Consider the following 17,247-nt stretch of genomic DNA (forward strand, 5'->3'; position numbering starts at 1 on the left):
GGGTGAGTGACCCCCAGGGCTGGTGGTGCCCCCCCAGCCCCTGCCGCCCCGGGGAGGGCAGCTGGGGCAGCCGAGTCCCGGTCTTGCGCCTCCCCATGGGCGGCTCCGCTCTCCTCCCGGGCGGCGTTTCAAGTCGTGAAGCTCTTTGTAGTGGAATTAAGTCGCGTTTTGCAGCTGGGGTTGCAGACCGAGCTGAGCCGTCTGTCTGCACCTGCTTTCCAACGACCTAATATCATAGTTAAACATACACTGGAGTTGAGCGCTTATTGCAGCCCTCCTGAAAGATCCTACAGCTGTACCGCTCACAGAGTCTTTTGTTTTCGTAAACCAGTTAACTATAGTTAATAATTTTGCATGTCATCTCAGTCGGGGGAAGGTTCTGTGGAGTGTCATCTAAAGATCTGAATTCTGACAAGATAGTTTTGCATTAGAAGGCAGACTGTGAGGCTAAATTTCAAGTTACGAATCAAAGTATTATGTGGGTAGTTTAAGTAATGGGAACTCTTCAGGAATGTAAAGGCAATTGTACCTTTAAATCAGATGTGAAGTTCAATTTTTTTCCCCCTGGGTGTTGAAAGGGAAGGTTTGATATTTTTCCTCATCAACCTAACATTTAATAAGAAAACAATCTGTTTAACTGCAACACTTATAGAACAGAAGATAGTGATTGTTCCAGAGGGAAAACTGTACCATGAGAAGCGGCGTTTCTGCAAGTACAAGTGTAACTAAGTGAACAAGAGCCCCCAGTAATGCAGTGTCCTTAGATGCGTAAGAACACGTAATACAAAGGCAGTAGTATCCCTGCTGGGGGCATTACTGAAGTTGGTAGCAGAACTACTCAAGTTTGGATAGTGATGCTTGCAAAATGATGTGGGCGTATTGCTAGCATCTTGGAAAGGAACCACTACATAATTTTGAAGCATAGTAAACCTATGTAATAAGAGATTTGGTGAACTTATTTGGCAGAAAGTAAACAGTATATGAATTGTTGCACAGACAGTCACTTTCTGATGTAGATCTATGGTTGGAATAAGAGGCCTATATTGGGAAGATGCGACAATACTTGTTATGGAAAGGATTTTTCAGTCTCTGCACAGGCTGTAGTTGACTAAGAAGGAGATAATCTAAGAAAAAAACAAAACTCTTGCCAGTAGGTTTGCACCATTATGCAGTAATTTCCCCTGCTTAGGGGAACATTACAAATTGGCAAATTTGGGAAAGCCTGAAGTGTTTATCCCAGGATACACTGCAGAGTGCACTCAAGTCACAAAAAGCTCCACAAGGTAGAAGTTAAAGGTGGCTGAATTCAGCTGGAAGTAAAGTGGAAGTCATTACTGCCATGGGTAGTAAAATGGTTTGCCACAAGATGTGGTGTATTCCCCATTGTTTCGTGTCTGTGAAGACAGAGGTTTATTGCCATAGGTTTGCGGAGGCTTTATGAGGGATTTGTTGAAATGCGTGACTGGTGTTACGTAGAGCAGAATAAGTTACGAAGATGGTTTATTGTGGAGTCCAGCCTAATAGGATTTTAAAGACAGTAGTGATGAAAAACACTGGAGTATGTGTGCCTGTCACTTCCGGGCAGTTGTTCTCCAGAGAGCAACTCATATCCGGAAAAATAGTGGTTTTCATGTTATTATGCTATCACTTCAGTACATAGCCATCCTAACTTTTTTATTACGATACGTTCTTCAGCTCAGTAACATTTTGTGGCATTCTGTGGGCTGGCTGATGTCACGGGTGTTAAAACATTCTGGAGTTTTGGTGTTCTTTCTAAAAATCACTAAATGCCCCTTAGGTAAGTCTCTTCTATTTTAAATGTTTATCTGTTTTAGAAGAGTAGCTGCTATTGTAGCTGTGTAGGCTGTTGGCACAGTAGGCTTAATATATGTTAAACAGTATAATTATGTTTGGGTTGGTCTCTTTTTTCTTTTTTTTTTTTTTTTTTTCCTCCTGGATGTTATGGGGATAGGTGATGCATCGCTCCTGCACCACAGATACTCCTATGCTGAGATTTTAGTAGTTTTAAATAAATCATGCCTACATGCTGATATTGCTCTCATTTCACACTTAAACCAAAGAAGGTGTGGGGGTGTGTCTGTATTAAATTACGCTTAAAGTGTAATTAAGCTTTTCTTTCAGAAAAAAGTAAGGGGGGGGGAATGTTCTGCAATGTGAGGGAGATGGAGACATTGGTAGAAGATAGAAGATTATTTCATGTTTGGATAGCGAAGCTAATAGAGTAAAATGAGGTAAATGTTTGCAAATTGTCATGCTTATTTATTGTGGTCAAGCTAAAACATTAGGAAGAACAACTTTACTATGTTAATTGTATGGTATAATTTTTTTTAGCAATTGATTAGCAAATGCACACTTCTCACTGGGAAATCTAAATACACTAGATCAGGTTCTTAGGTTGATTTTTGTTAGTCTCAGTAAGTGTGTGTGCAATTCATGACTGCTTTAACACGGCTGAGTGCAGATGATACTAGGAACCTAGCTTCAGTACAGAATGAATGAGATGAGGACCTTTGGCTTCCGTAGTATAAAAAGCCATCGTGTCACAAAAACGTGATACTCTTTTCCATTTCTAAAGTATAAAACTTGCTAACTTTTTGTTACATTCACCTTTTGTCTGATATGCTGCAGTTTCTAACTTCTTGCAGGTGATTTTTCAGCATAAAGAAAAAGGTATTTAACAGAACTTCTCAAAATAGTTACATCTTCCTGAAATATTTTAAGGCCGTTAAAAGAAAATAGGTTACATCACTGAATTATGGGAAAGAAAAACAGTTTCCAGCGGAGATGGAGATTAACAGCTGAATTGGAATTAGGGTATCATTTGTGATCAAATATCACAGTCACAGGCTAAAGAAATCCCAAATAAGACAAAGTACTCCATGCAGGCATTAGCATGGTAATGGACAATAGAGGAAATATTTAAATACAACATATGTTTGCAATTTGACGTATGAGTCCGGGGTGGAAATGTATGATACGCGCTAAAACAAAATGCCTAAAATATCTAAAGAAAGATATGCTTTCTCCTGAAAGTACAATGTAATACAGCCAGAAACCTTAGAGTTGTAAAATTTGACCTCTAAAGTAGGAAAGTGTGACAGATACAGTGTAGAAGGTGGTGTTTTCACTAAGTATGCATTTTAAGAACATGCTACTTAACTTACGTTTCTAAATCACTTCCATTGTGATTTTTAAAAATTCAGGCTGTACTTCCTGGAATCGTGTAATCTTTACAAAATTATATCCATGGTTGGCTCTGTATGAAATGACTTTAGATATGTGTGAGCAGTATGATTTAATTCTGACACTTGGGGGTTTTTTGTGTTTGGTGGGGTTTTTTTGTATTAAGGTCTTAAAATGCGAACTGTTGGAAGCTTGGAAAGTACATGCATTAGACATCTACTTTTCTCTCATCCTCTGATTATCTGCAGAAATGACAATATGTAACTTCTGTAAGAATATTCTCCTGGTGTGCTTACAGGTCTTCTCAGGAGCCAGTGAATGTTTTTATAGAGTGTTCTTTGGTACTTACTTGTTTTGCTCAGGCATGAGTAGGGAGGTACTTAAGAACAAGGAGAAAAGGTGTCCCCGTGGGGGTGGCGGAAACACACAGGCTGGAATGTGATGCCTTCATAGCAGAGTTCCCATATGCTTCGGGAGGAAACTGGCTTACATCACTGTGATGTCTTACTTTGAAATGAGAGCCTTGTGTCTCAGTACCCTGCACGATAAGAACAGCTTTTCTTGCCCAAAACATGCTTTATAAGTTGGGAGGGAGGGGGAGCACCCTCACAGACTAGGTCTAGAAACAAAAATGAAAACCTCTATTTCTGTGAGGTCTTCCCTGCACTGAAAAGGAAAGCTTACCAAAACTTAGAAATAAAGAGAAAACTGCCTAGTGGCACTAACACAGTTGGAGTGGAGAGAAATGTGAAATCCCTGAGACATCTGAGAAAGTGAGAAGTTGCTTTGTGGTTACGCCACCTGCCCGCACTCTCAAGAAGTAGAGTATTAGGTGTTTTATACCTCTACTTCCCCAGTATCTGTACGATATTTAAAACATATATAAGCAGTCTTTTCCAGGCTGACATGAAGCCACCACAGTGTAAAAGTGTTTTGTCAGGAGGGAATGTGCATCATAAACAAGAGAACTGACAGGGTCCAGATTTGAAACTTTTAATTCTGGGACACTTTGGATTTTAACTCTTTCCTCACCTTCCTGAGAGCAGAGGTTTCACTAGCTGTTCTGACATGCTGAAATGGATGGAATCAGGTTAAGTCCTAGCACAGATGGAGCTAGGATGGAATAAGTAAGAAAGATGATACTCAGCCCTTTGTGCTTTTCATTCAAAGGGGTCATCTTACAGAACTGAGTAGTGCTGCTGGTAGAGGTGCGAGCTGAACAGCTATTCTTCCTTTGGCTGTGCAGTGCTGGGGAGAAGAGAATCTCTAGTACTCTGGTTGTCCAACTTTGATAGGAAGTGACTAAAGTTCCTCCAGTAGCTAGACTTACCTTTACACGCCTTCTCCTCTTCCTGAGAGCCCTCAGAAGATGCAGACAATGCGCTGCTCAAACTTGTGCCTTCAATAAAACTGTCCTAGAATCATGAAGGAAAACAGCTCTACTTCTCCAAAAAACATTTACCTTGTTGCTGTAACTTTTTCTTGTGGTAGATCTTGGCTTAATTTTTCCAGGTATGAGAAGTGTTGGAGTTAAAACAAGAAGCTGAAGCGTTCCTCTGAGCCTGAAATCTGTTAATCTTTGAATTTCATTATACCTGGGAATGACAAAACTTCGAAGCCCATAGTGAATAGAATTATTTCCCTGCTACATAAGTGAGCATCATTCAGCTCATTACCTTGTAGCTGAACAAGAGTATACACAAAAGGCTTAAACTGATGGAGAGTTTATCACGTGCTTGGTAAGGTGTACTTATATTTTATTTCCAACCTGCAACTTTCAACTATTTTGTCCTTTTTATGCCTATTTTAGCTGAATTTAGAAGTCTTCTATGAAAATTCTCCAGACAGTGACCACGTTGCTGCCTTTATATTCTTTGGTAATTAATTTGGATTAAGCTTGTAGATTTGTTGCAAAGAGGTTTTCCAGGCCTTCGATTTTTGTAGCTGCCTTTTGTTTTTTTTAAAACAAAAGCATCAGAAGTGCATGTGGTATTCTGGGAGTGTTCTCTTTGTGAAGATAATGTCTCTCCTTTCTGCTGCTTATCTGTCCCTTCAAGGATTGCATTGATCTTTCTGATCCTAGAATGTATTTGGAGGGTCTATGTTCTCTCACTCTTCAATTGTGAAAAATGTCTTTTAGAATATGGTTTTCCAGGATACAGTACACTGATTTCAGTCACTCCTTCCCTATACCTAAGGTTCCAGTGGACTTTCCTCTTAGAGTCCAACTTTGGTTTTATTCAGGTACATTTGGCAGCTGTTTGAGGCTGTTACGCATTAATTCAAGAGGGTGAACCTGTTCAAAAGAAAAAAAAAAAGATACAACAAAAGCCCTTGTTCATCCTTGTGATGATTTTGGTGCTGACAAAGCTGATGAATGTTGCTGTTGAACTGCTCATTTCCTATGAGTTTATGATTTTTCTGTATACACTTACTTTGCTGGAGATGGAGATCTCAGCTTCCTGACTGAGTCAGTTTGTAGCAGGTTTTACAAAGGTAAATTAGTGTTTCAGGCTGTAGATTTCTGTCATGTGAAATAAATTCCATGACAGTGAACTTACCTGAGATTGTCTTCTCCATATGACTTCAAAGATCTCTGCTGCCTTGGTCCTCTTAAAGTTTCTATGACTTTTTCTTTTGACATAAGTGTCTACATAAGCCTTGATCCTTGAAGGTTCACATCTAAAATAGTAGCAGATACACACTCGTGTTTCTGTCACCAGGTTTGTTGAAACTTGATGTTTATACCACTTGTTACTAAGCATGGTTTCCCACTTCCAATGCTAGCAGAAGTGCAGCATTCCCAGATCATGTTATATGCTTATGCAGTGGACTTAACCTGTTTTGAAGTGCTGTGTGGATGCTGCCTGTCCAGCCAGAAGTCCTTTCCTGTGAGACCACAGAGCTAAGAACTGCCACTGAGATGAAATTCCAGACTTCTTGCTAAGTCTAGAGCAAGAACAGAAGTTGAGAGGGTTTTGCATCTTTTCAGCATTATGCTTTGGGAGAATAAGGTGGAATCTTCTCTTTCCATGCTGGGTTCATATTTCTTACTGACATTTACATTAGCTTCCTTATCTCGTGGTGATGCCAGTTTGTGTTTTGGGGTTTTTTGTAATTTTTTGAGGGTATTGCTTTTGGTTTTTGGCTCATTGCATTTGTGCTGATTTCTTTTGAAAGTCTTTCAGGGCTGTTGATGCATGCAAATGTGCATTTTCCGATGACTTAGTTCTGCTGCTTTGAATTTCCTGTAACCAGCTTGACTGATGTTTATGTTCCTTCAGGATACTTTAAAACTTATTTGTCGGGTGTTTGTCTGTGTTGATCTTATGGAATCTGCCCTTTTCTCTATTAGAACCCCTTTTTGCTCTCTTGAAAGAACGTCTTGTAATGTTAGCTTTCCATGCTGACAGTGCTACTTTGAAGGGGGTTTTGGATCAGTGACAGCTTGAAGAATTCTGCTAGCTTTGTACTTGAGAGCTAAGTCTCAGAACTGTTAGATATTCCCTGCAGAGACACAGACTTGCAAAGTAAGCATCTCTCTCTTGCTAAAAGAGTTACTCATTAAAGCATAAATCTTTTCCTCTCCACTACCCTCCCCCAGCCTTCCACAATTCTTCTCATAACTGATTACACAGTGTATGGTGCATGGTGGAAATAGAACATCATGTGTATGTTTTTCTCCAGCTGAGCCTGAAGAACATAAAATGGAAAAAAAGTGCAGCACACAGATTGAAAACTGAAATGGATATCTGCACTTTGATACTTCTAATGACTTGAATATGAACATCATCTGTATTTTAATGTATTTGATGTTCAGATTTATAGCTTAGGCTTCATCTGACAAATATGGCAAAGAAACTACAAGACTTGAGATTAAAAGACTGAATTATAGCCATTATGAAAACATATGTTGTTGCTTTGCATTGCATAAAAGATACATAATTTTCTCTAAAATCAATTTTCTCCTTTTATCAAAACGAAAAATAACTTCATTTGCTCATTCACATAAATTGTTTGCTGCTACGCTACACAATTTTCTGTAGTGTCCGTGCCTTTAAACCAAGGTACGTTACAACAGATAAATAACCATTATTGCAGTGTTGTCCTTTTGAAATAACTTTGAGCTGCAAAAGAGAGTTTAAAAAAAAAAACTTCCTTGAAATTGTGCCAAAATTTCATTTGCTTTCTAGATTAGAGTGTAAAACAGGAAAAAGGGAATTGTCTGTTACTGAAAATTGTATAGGCTTTTGAGAAATTCAGACATACCGAATACTTCTATCTGTTGGGTCCATATACCGTTCAAGGAAACAAGATATTTTTATCCTAATTTGGGAAGTTTGGCAGTGCCAAACAATTTCTTTTTTCCTTCTTTGAGAAAATCGTTAAAAAGAAAACTCTATCCACACAATCACGATAGTGCTGCCTTTGATTAGAAACACAGAGGAGCTGAATATGATGAATGTTGATTTAAAGATGACCAAATTCAATATCAAATTACTTATCTGTAAATATATTAATCTTCTCAAATGTTTAATTTACAGTAGTAACTGTTGGATGCTCTCTTTGACATATTGCCTTCTTCTTTCAGGGTTGAATCCCACCAGATTTCGAATAGGTGACCAAGAGTTTGATTCTTTGCCATCTTTACTGGAATTCTACAAAATACACTATTTGGACACTACAACCTTGATAGAACCAGTTTCCCGATCCAGGCAGAATAGTGGCGTTATCCTCAGGCAGGAGGAAGCCGAGTATGTGCGAGCTCTCTTTGACTTTAATGGAAATGATGAAGAAGATCTTCCATTTAAGAAAGGAGACATACTGAGAATCCGGGATAAGCCTGAAGAGCAATGGTGGAATGCAGAAGACAGCGAAGGAAAGAGGGGAATGATACCTGTTCCTTACGTCGAGAAGTATAGACCTTCCTCTGCTTCAGTATCTACTCTGATTGGAGGTAACCAGGATAGTTCCCACCCACAACCACTGGGTGGGCCGGAGCCAGGGCCCTATGCCCAGCCCAGCATCAACACTCCGCTCCCTAACCTTCAGAATGGCCCTATTTATGCCCGGGTTATCCAGAAGCGAGTCCCTAATGCCTACGACAAGACAGCCTTGGCTTTGGAGGTACATAATGGGCAAAACTTAGAAAGAAGAGATCTGTTCAAGGGATTTCCCTTTCAATCACATTACAGTTTGTAGGAATAAGAAAGGGAAAAGCATTGTAATACTGGTTTTACATCATAATTAATAAGTTACGGATAAAGGCTTTTTTTTTTAAATGAATAAGTGACTAGAGTCACTTGTAGACTAGAGTTTGATTATTATAGCATGTTTAGGTTACTGAACCAATATCATGTCTTTGTCAAACATCACTAACATAAGTGTTTCCCCATCCATGTTTTCACTTCTGAAATCTTTATTTTAGGGGGGAGGGAGAGGGAGCCGTTCATAAGTTGTTTGTCTGAACCTCTGTTCACTGTTGCTTGCCTCACCCCAATCTTTAAAAGGTGTGCTGGGTCGTTTGTTTGTTGTTTGTGTGGTTTTTCCCCCCAATCTGTCAGCAGTTTAAAAGCCATCAGTGGAAACATTGATAGTCACTTTAAAATTACACAGACTGAGATGGTGATGATGATCACACATAGGGTTTTATTGTAACATCTTGACCTCAAGCAGATTACTTTGGTTTTTAGTTTGTGAAGCAGAAACATAGATCACAATTCATTAGGGAGGTCTCATGTAAAGCAGTGATTGATGGAGTGGTTTGTAATAAAGCAGCGAGTTTCCCTAAGGTTGATTCACTTCCTGATATGATCAAGTACTTGTACGTGCCCTTTTTGGTTTGGGTTTTTTTTTCCCCCCCTCTTAAAAAGGAGACTAGAGTGCTCTATCTCCCCGCATCAGATAGTTATCCCCCAAGTTACATTTGAGGAAATTGAGACTAAGGTATTCTCAGTGGCAGACCTTTGCCTTAGGATGATATGTAAATTGTATCCTTTAATCTAGGCTTTCTTTGAGCTAAAGGCTCTGGAATTTCCTGATACCTAATTGACTTCCTGTTTATATAACATTTTAAGTACTTGGGAAAAAACAGTTTCTGTGCTGAGTCAGAGCATCTCCTCTTCACTCTCAAATACTTAGTTTAATCGTGCATAGCACAAAAAGCACTTCAGTACTTCAGTGATGTGGCAACTATAGGTATGTGTCTTTAGTACAGAACTGGCAAATGCAGCACATTCTACAGATCTGATAATTGATGTACAACCTGGGAGATGTGAAATTTTTCCCTGTTGTAGGTAAAAATTTATCTAGGGAAGCAATGTAAATACTGTAACTGAGTTAGTATACGTTCTGCTATATTTCTGAATCAAAAAAGAGCCTGGATACAGAACGTAAATTTTTGGGTTGAGAAGCATGTATAGAAATTTATGCCAACTCACCAGATTTTGGGGAAACGTGAAGATTTTAACCTTCAGACTTTCATACAGCCTAAAATGTTGTCTATCTCTCCACCCAGCCACCTCCTGGAGCTTGGAAATATTCCTGAATGTAGTTGTGGACTGTTGCAATTACCAGATGTTAGATTTTCTTTGAGCCACTGGATATTATGTTGTGGCATATTTATCAAAAACTTTTGGTTTTCCTTCTGGATTTTTTTTTTAAGCTTTTATTTATTAGTGTGCTACTAGTGTTCTCTTAAGCTTAACTTTACATTTTATTTCACTTAAAGCAGAACCCCACAACACTGCCCAACTCACAGTTTGGTAGTGTCAAGTGAAATAGAGAGAGTGAGAAAATCCTGATAATAAAATACTGATAATCCAGGCCATCGTAAGCAACTTTGAGTGAAAGCAAAATCCTTTACACGTAAAGAACAGCTTGTAAGTGCCATGGCTGATCTGATAGTTCAGTCCTCTTCCCTAAAACTCACATGATCTGTCAAGTAAGCTGTGCTCTAGAGACTGTACTTTCATGGAGAACATCTCTATTGTGAGCTACCTTGCACCACTAGTGTCTTTTACTAACTCATGATGATAGGCTAGAGAGCTGAAGTGTTTGGGAGGGGGGAATTGAGAAGTGCATAGGCTCTGCCCATCTGTGTAAGGATGTAAGACTTACAGCGTCTTTCCACCTTTGTATTAGAACAATGGCCTTTGTAAGCCTTGTAAACTTACTTAAATGCTTACTAGTTGACATGTTGAACCTCTTAGTTAGAATGATGTGTTCCTGTCTTGCTACAGCTCTACATTTAAGAAATGCAGTAATAATGGTGATTCTTTATTCTGTACATGATATTGGGAAATTTTAGTTTTAAAATGTGAGCTATTTATCACTGCTGCTAGTAGGCCTTCCTCGCTTCTTTACAGCTTTTCTCATTTCAAATCACAGTGTTACTGAGTTGTTTTCAATGTCTCTACAGGAAAAAATAGCAATATACACTTCGCTTTCTCCAAGTTTTTCTTCATCCTGTCTATCAAAGTACTGTTTCTTGTTGTCTCCTTTTTTCACATTCCCTTTCACTTTGTGGTGTTCTTTCTCTGTTTATTTAGATATCTCTTTCTTAGATAACTTAGTAGAAAGCATTATGTAAATCTTACCAGTCCATTTTTGCCCAGACCTCTTAATAACTATAAATATAGAAAGTGGGATTCTTTCCAAATGAAAGCTCTTATCCTTAAATCTGGCAATATTCATGGGTGGGGGTGGATCCCACTGTTTCTCTTAGGAAAATAGATTCTTAACATCAAACATTTTTGGCCCAAACTGCAAACAGAGTATTTATATTATAGACTTTTTTTTTAAAACTGGCATGGTTTTGAAGAGCTCAAGGAAGGAGGATCAGAGCTGTGCTATATTATGGAAAAATGATTCATCAGGGGAAGATAACTTTTATTTTGCTTGTAATTGGACCTATTCAAGGAGTTGTCAGTCTGTATTAATTAAGAGAAAAGAGAGGAGAAAAAGGGAAGATCTATGTGGTGAATGACTCTGAGATCGATCAATTTATTTTTTTTCTTTGTAACAGTAGCAGAACTCTGCCATTTTGACCTTACCAAAGAGGAGTACTTGGAATAAAACCACAGCATACAGAAGTCTTCAAATGAACCTACAGTTTTGCTTTGAAGCATATGGGATATATTTAGTTTTAAAACTTCTGATGAAGACTGAGACAAATCTGGCTTTATAGCAGGGTACAGTGTTGTTCTTGAGGTGCTGTGCTTGGTGGGATGATGCACAATATGACTAACGATACCATAAGTCAACATTAAAAGTGAGGAGAATTCAGAGAGTCTGCTTCTAGTCTAAATGTTTTAAAATTCCAGCACTTGCAATAATGAGTAATTTTTTTTAAAGGTTCTCTGTATTGTCTTCAGGAGAGTATTTGAACTATATATTAATACGCAAAGTTTCAAAGCAGATCTAGAAAGATCTGTAAGTTATTAAGGAACTAATGGAGCCATTTTGTTAAGCTAGCATTTGTGAAATGACCCATGCTTACTTAAAGTCAATTCTGCTTTGATAGGTGTAAAGATATATATAAATGAAATGTGAATGAAAGATTGTATCAGAAGGAGAGAGTGGTTGTTAAATGAAATTACCATAATGGTAAAAAAAGGAATATTTAAGCTCAGAGGTTTTGCCTCTTCTAACAATTATTGAAATGCAAATTTTGGGTGTAGCTTCTTATAGTAAGGAGAATTTATAAATGGGTGTCCCTTTGCTGTAATCCCTGAAAACCAAACAGCTACTGGATGCTTCTGGGAGTGAGGGAGTGTCACAAGTATCCTGTATTCTAACTCACTATCATTACACTCTTGAACCCACCTGTTGCTGGTGAGTTTGTCATAAGGTATCCAAGATAAACTCTATATGACCACAAAAGTAGTGGGTGACATTCAATAAGAGCACAGAGGCCAGCAGTCTAAGAAAAATATCTTACAGATAGTAAGCTTAAGTGCAACTTGTGCTTTTTCTTTCCTAGTGGGTTGGAGGTTATATACTTTCCTGTTGAAGGCTGATAGGTAGATTATATCCAGGTATGAAGCAATTTAAGGTTATCTAGGGTAGTGTTCTTACAATGGTTGTGATTAGGAAATAAGATTTTCTGCTTCTAGTATTGTCACATTTCATCTTATCCTTGCTAAATTATAGCTGATGTTTTGTTTTGCTCAACAGAGTATTTTTATTGGTACAACCCCCCAGTGATTATTAGCAGTAGCAAAATGATACATACTGCGTGATTAAATTCCTAAAGAGCTGAAACTAGCATTCAGTAGTCGAGGAGGGCTTCCTTTTTGCCTGTAGCAAATACATAAGAGGATTTTCTTCAAAATATGATTCATTAAAATGTGTATACTAATGACTACAAAACGAAAAAATAGAGCTACAGACAGAGTCCCAAGCGTGCCTCTCATTACCAGATAAGTAATTATCAGAGGTACAGGAAGCTTAATTAAATGTCCATGTAGTGGTTTGAATTTATGAACTGTTAAAAGCTGTTCTGGCGAAAGATTGCAAGTGATTAAGACCTGTAAAGTTAATGGAGATTGGTAACATCTTAAATTGTTTTCCATGTTCTTCATTCACTGCCTGGAAAGTGAGAATAATGAGATTCTGTTTTGGATGAATTTGGAACACAGCGATGAGCATCTGTGTAAACTAGTAACTGTATATTCAGTCAATTTCTGGATGAAATGCAGTAAGGCTTGTGGCCATGCCTTGAGAGTTTATTTACAGTATTAGTGAAAGAAAATAGAATATATCTGTCCCAAAAGCATTCCCATCTGTAACCCGGGAAAAACTCTGAAAACCATTGGATGTTACTTGTAAATAAGATTATTGATAAAATTCTACACAGAGGGGTAGAAATGGGTAGACAGTTTTTCAGTGTTGCATTTATTAACACTCCAGTCTTTACAATGTAAGTTGTACTTTCTTAGGTTGTGTAAGTGCTACTTAATAAAAGTACCCTTCAAGATACAACAGAGTTGGGGACTAATTAGACCTAGACTTGTGGCCCTGACTTGAACTACGTGACTGCACAGCCTTGGGAAAGTGACTGCTGTGCAGTTTTCCACCTTTGTCAAAGGAAGACAATACCTTTAGAATTGGTTATGTGAATATTAGGTTGGAGATTAGAATATGAGATATATTACTGTGCTTTTATTTAGTGTAGTACATTAGAACTGGATACTTTTAAACTAGAGCATATTGTTTCATCGGTCCATAGTAACCACTCTTTTGGAAGAGGGCATCAATTGTCTTTACTAAACCCATGGAATTTATTTATGTGAGAAATCCGTGGTGGGCAAGACTGAAATACCATGTGGCCGTGCCTCTAGTCGGCTAGTTGTGGATGCTTAGAGTGAGAACAGAGCAGCCTTACGGCACTACTTATTCCCTCACATATTCTCCCTGTGTTTTATAATCTGTGGCTGTGTGTGTATATGTACACACACACGTGCACACACACACACACATATATATGTAGCCCCCACTTATCCAGAACTTCTTCAATACTACCTGAAAAGCGCTTAGTGGAATTTCAAAATTAAGGAGCCGTTTAACTTGCAGATCAATGTTCACTTTGTACACCTTCAAGCCTTCCCTCCCTTAATGAGGCTGTTGATGAGGTACAGAGTGCAAGCCTCTGTCATGGCAAGACTGATGTGTTTATTGTGATAGCAGCTGATGTCAAGTCCCAAGAGTGCTCTGAAAGATTGGTGTTGGATTGCAAGCTCTTCAATTTAGGTAGTTCTCACCTAAGCTAGGTATGCTTCTTTCTCTCTTTACTTTCTTCAAGAGTGAATAACATTGGGTGGTAGGCTGGTGTATGAAAAATGGTCAAGACTAAAACTATTTTTTACAGAAATGTATCTGGTACGGTTGGGTGATTGACACCAAAGGGAAGGGGTAGCAGCTCATCCTGTGTGTTTTTATGAATTGTAACCCTTTCTTATTTCTTACCCTGCAGGTCGGTGAGCTGGTAAAGGTCACAAAGATTAACGTGAGTGGTCAGTGGGAAGGAGAGTGTAATGGCAGACGTGGTCACTTTCCATTCACACACGTCCGCCTGCTGGATCAACAGAATCCTGACGAGGACTTCAGCTGAGTGTGGCTCAACAGTTGCGCTTACAGATGGGAACAATCTCAACTTGTTTTTATTACAGATGCCATCAAGACTATGTTCCGACAGATGTTGAAAGCAGTATTGCTTGTATAAGCATTCTGATAACCTGCAAACCCCTGGGACTGAACACCACCATTCCTTAATCAAGGGTCATGTAATTCAGGGTACGACAGTAGATAACTTGTGTGTCAAGTGGCAGAACTAGTACATGATTATAGGTTGTAATGCCTGCTTATGTCCATGTGCACAGCAGACTGGACCTTGCCAGCAGCAGCAGTTGGAGAAAGCAGTAACGTAGATGTTACAATAACGTTTATAGCTCTCTCCGATCCTATTACTTATGTTGCTTCTTCTTCAGGCAATGAACATCAACCTTAGACAATTCAATATATAGATGGAAATTTCACAAATTTATCCTGGAGCTTTCTCCATGTTTTTTTTTTTCCATCCTGAATTCTCTGTCCTAGAAAGGCTATATAGTACTTTGCACGGTCAGTTAACTGTGCACAGTACAGTTATATGTAGAGCCCATTGGGGACAGCTTTACAGGATTTACAGATGCTTACCATTTTAATGGTAAATGACAGATCAAATCAACCTCGGAGTTCTAGAAGTTTGTGGACACTAGATTGATTTCTTCAGTACTGTTGATGCTTCAAACATAGCAGCTGATTTTAAATTAAGATTTCTATTAGCACACCAGTATCTTTTTATCCACAAATACAAGGCTTATGGAAGTGTAAACATCCCTATCAGTGCTGAAAAATATGTGCATAGCACTTTAATGCATAGCTTTAAAGCAGTGTTTGATTCACTAAATATACTAAAATATTGACACTGCTTTCCAATAAAATTAAATTATATAGGGCCAGTTTAATTTTTCTAGAATTCTTCAATACTCCTATTGTACAATACTCTTACAGTACAAATCGGTGTCAAACATGGTGAACTGACAAACCAAATACTACTTTTATTTTTAAGTTACTCTGGGGACTCTTCTGGTTTAATTCCCATCTGTAAAATATTTGATAGTGAATTCATGAGGATTTTATTTTTAATAAACTAATGGAAAATAACTTGTGTGCTTCTGGATTGATTCTCAAAATGCGTAATAGAGTAAATATGGCTTCATAGCTCATAATGCAAATCGGTGCATTGAATAGGTGGTATTACGCACTGCTTGTTTTCTGTTTTGTTTTTTTTAGTCTGTTCTTCTAATTATCTGGTTTTCTCTAACATAAATCAGAATGGATTCAGTAAGTTTTGTAAACTGAAATTAAACACTGAAGTAACTATCCCTTGCCTGTACCCTGGATTGTTTTCCAAACACAGCACTCTAGTGACCAAACTTAAGCAAACAAATTTTGTAACTTTGACTACGATGTAATCCATAGAGAACAGTTTTTCTAAATCGTATCAAACTGAAAATGTTATTTTGGATGATACAAACCACGTGACTAGAATAGGTCATTGGCTGTAAATGCTGCGAGGGCTAGTTTCCGCTGCAGAGGCTGTTGCTGCAAGGCACCGACCCGTACAAGAGAATACTGGTAACACTTTACCTCAGAACTGTGTAACATGCTGGAAATGGTAATGTTTCTGTTATATTTAAGTACTAGTTGTTTTACTTCACAACTAATCCATCAGCAAGTCTGACTAATTTTCAGGTAATGGGCACTCATTAATTCTGTAGACTAACGCCAATGTACATTAATTATACTTTTCCATCACCAATCTCATAAGCACTACTGAAGATTATTAGAAAACTGACAGTTGTGACAGTGGTGTAAGAAGAATGGTAACAAAGGAATTGCAGTACTATTCTAGCTTGGATTGCTATCTGGTTAGGGTGATATGCCAGTGATTGTGGGATCTCTTCTAGTTTAGTACAAAATCTACTTTGAGGAAAAAATTGAGAAACTAACTCTAGGTTCTGTAACACATTGGTTTCTTTAAGGCTAATTTGCATTTTTCCTCTGACCTTGATATTTACTATGACTGATTTTTTTTTTTTCAATAGCTGCACTCTAAATAATAGACTTAATACTGAGTTTATCAGTTGCCCATATATGCTTATATTTTTCTTCAGGTATTGCAAAAGAAACATAATGAACTGTGTGTTCTTAGAGTAACACAGTTTGTTCTGAAGTATTTTTTCCAATTGCAATTAATGAAAGCCGGTATGTTTGTACCTTTCCAATCAGCAATTATTTTAAGATACCAAAAGAACTTTTTTCTGAAAGGAATTTTATTATGCAAATCTTGCCTTTTTAATATGAAAGACAAATTGAATTAACTAGCAAATACCCTGCAAACTTTGTAGATGTGTTTTTGTTAAGACTGTATAAATTGCAAATATTTGTACACTTTGAAAGAGCAAAAAAAAGAAACTAGAGGAGTCTTAATAGCTGCTGTTGCACTAGAATCCTAAGTTCTTGTCAAGCAGTTTTTCTTAGTCAACTGATACATTAATGCAACTGTTTTCCACTATTCAGTTCTAAGCCGAAATGTGATTTTGTTTCATAGGTGATAGAAATGATATGTTTGCATTTGGACAAAATAGACATTTCAACTTATCAAGCTCTTAAAGGAAAATAGGTAGAACATATGTTCATGAACATGTAGATTAAATCCTTTTGTGGCCTTTGTTTATCCTCTTCTATTTGTTCCCTCCCTTCTCCCTGATGCGTGCAAAGAAATCATTGCTAAGAATGTTGGTCACAATCTTTTGTCTCTACTTGGCTGTGGTTTTGGTCTCTTGTGCATAGGCAGGTGTTAGAACTAGAATAATCATTTCTAGAAATACACCGTGAAAGCAGAATGCTCAATTACACTGTGTTCTTCTGGTGCATTTATACATTATATCACACTAAAAAGTACAACTGGCTGCTATGGTTTTTTAATATATATTT

The 17,247-nt window shown here is 37.9% G+C and overlaps 1 protein-coding gene across 1 annotated transcript; it reads left to right on the forward strand.

Moving 5' to 3' along the window:
- Positions 1-7,104: 7,104 nt before the first annotated feature.
- Positions 7,105-15,411, forward strand: CRK (v-crk avian sarcoma virus CT10 oncogene homolog). Its single transcript, XM_009575954.1, has 4 exons — positions 7,105-7,123; positions 7,223-7,282; positions 7,793-8,331; positions 14,180-15,411. Exons 1-4 carry the CDS (start codon positions 7,105-7,107, stop codon positions 14,315-14,317), a joined length of 756 nt encoding a protein of 251 aa, XP_009574249.1. The 3' UTR covers positions 14,318-15,411.
- The last annotated feature ends 1,836 nt before the right edge of the window (positions 15,412-17,247 follow it).

The sequence above is a fragment of the Fulmarus glacialis genome, unplaced genomic scaffold (assembly GCF_000690835.1).
Source record: "Fulmarus glacialis isolate BGI_N327 unplaced genomic scaffold, ASM69083v1 scaffold48514, whole genome shotgun sequence".
NCBI classification, from domain to species: Eukaryota; Metazoa; Chordata; class Aves; order Procellariiformes; family Procellariidae; genus Fulmarus; species Fulmarus glacialis.

Bases quoted from the DNA above. Each gene is read 5' to 3' on its own strand.
- CRK (XM_009575954.1), top strand. The intron at 7,283-7,792 runs CAGATAAATAAC...GCCTTCTTCTTT, and splicing joins TAAACCAAGGTACGTTACAA to CAGGGTTGAATCCCACCAGA. The intron at 8,332-14,179 runs GTACATAATGGG...CTTACCCTGCAG, and splicing joins AGACAGCCTTGGCTTTGGAG to GTCGGTGAGCTGGTAAAGGT.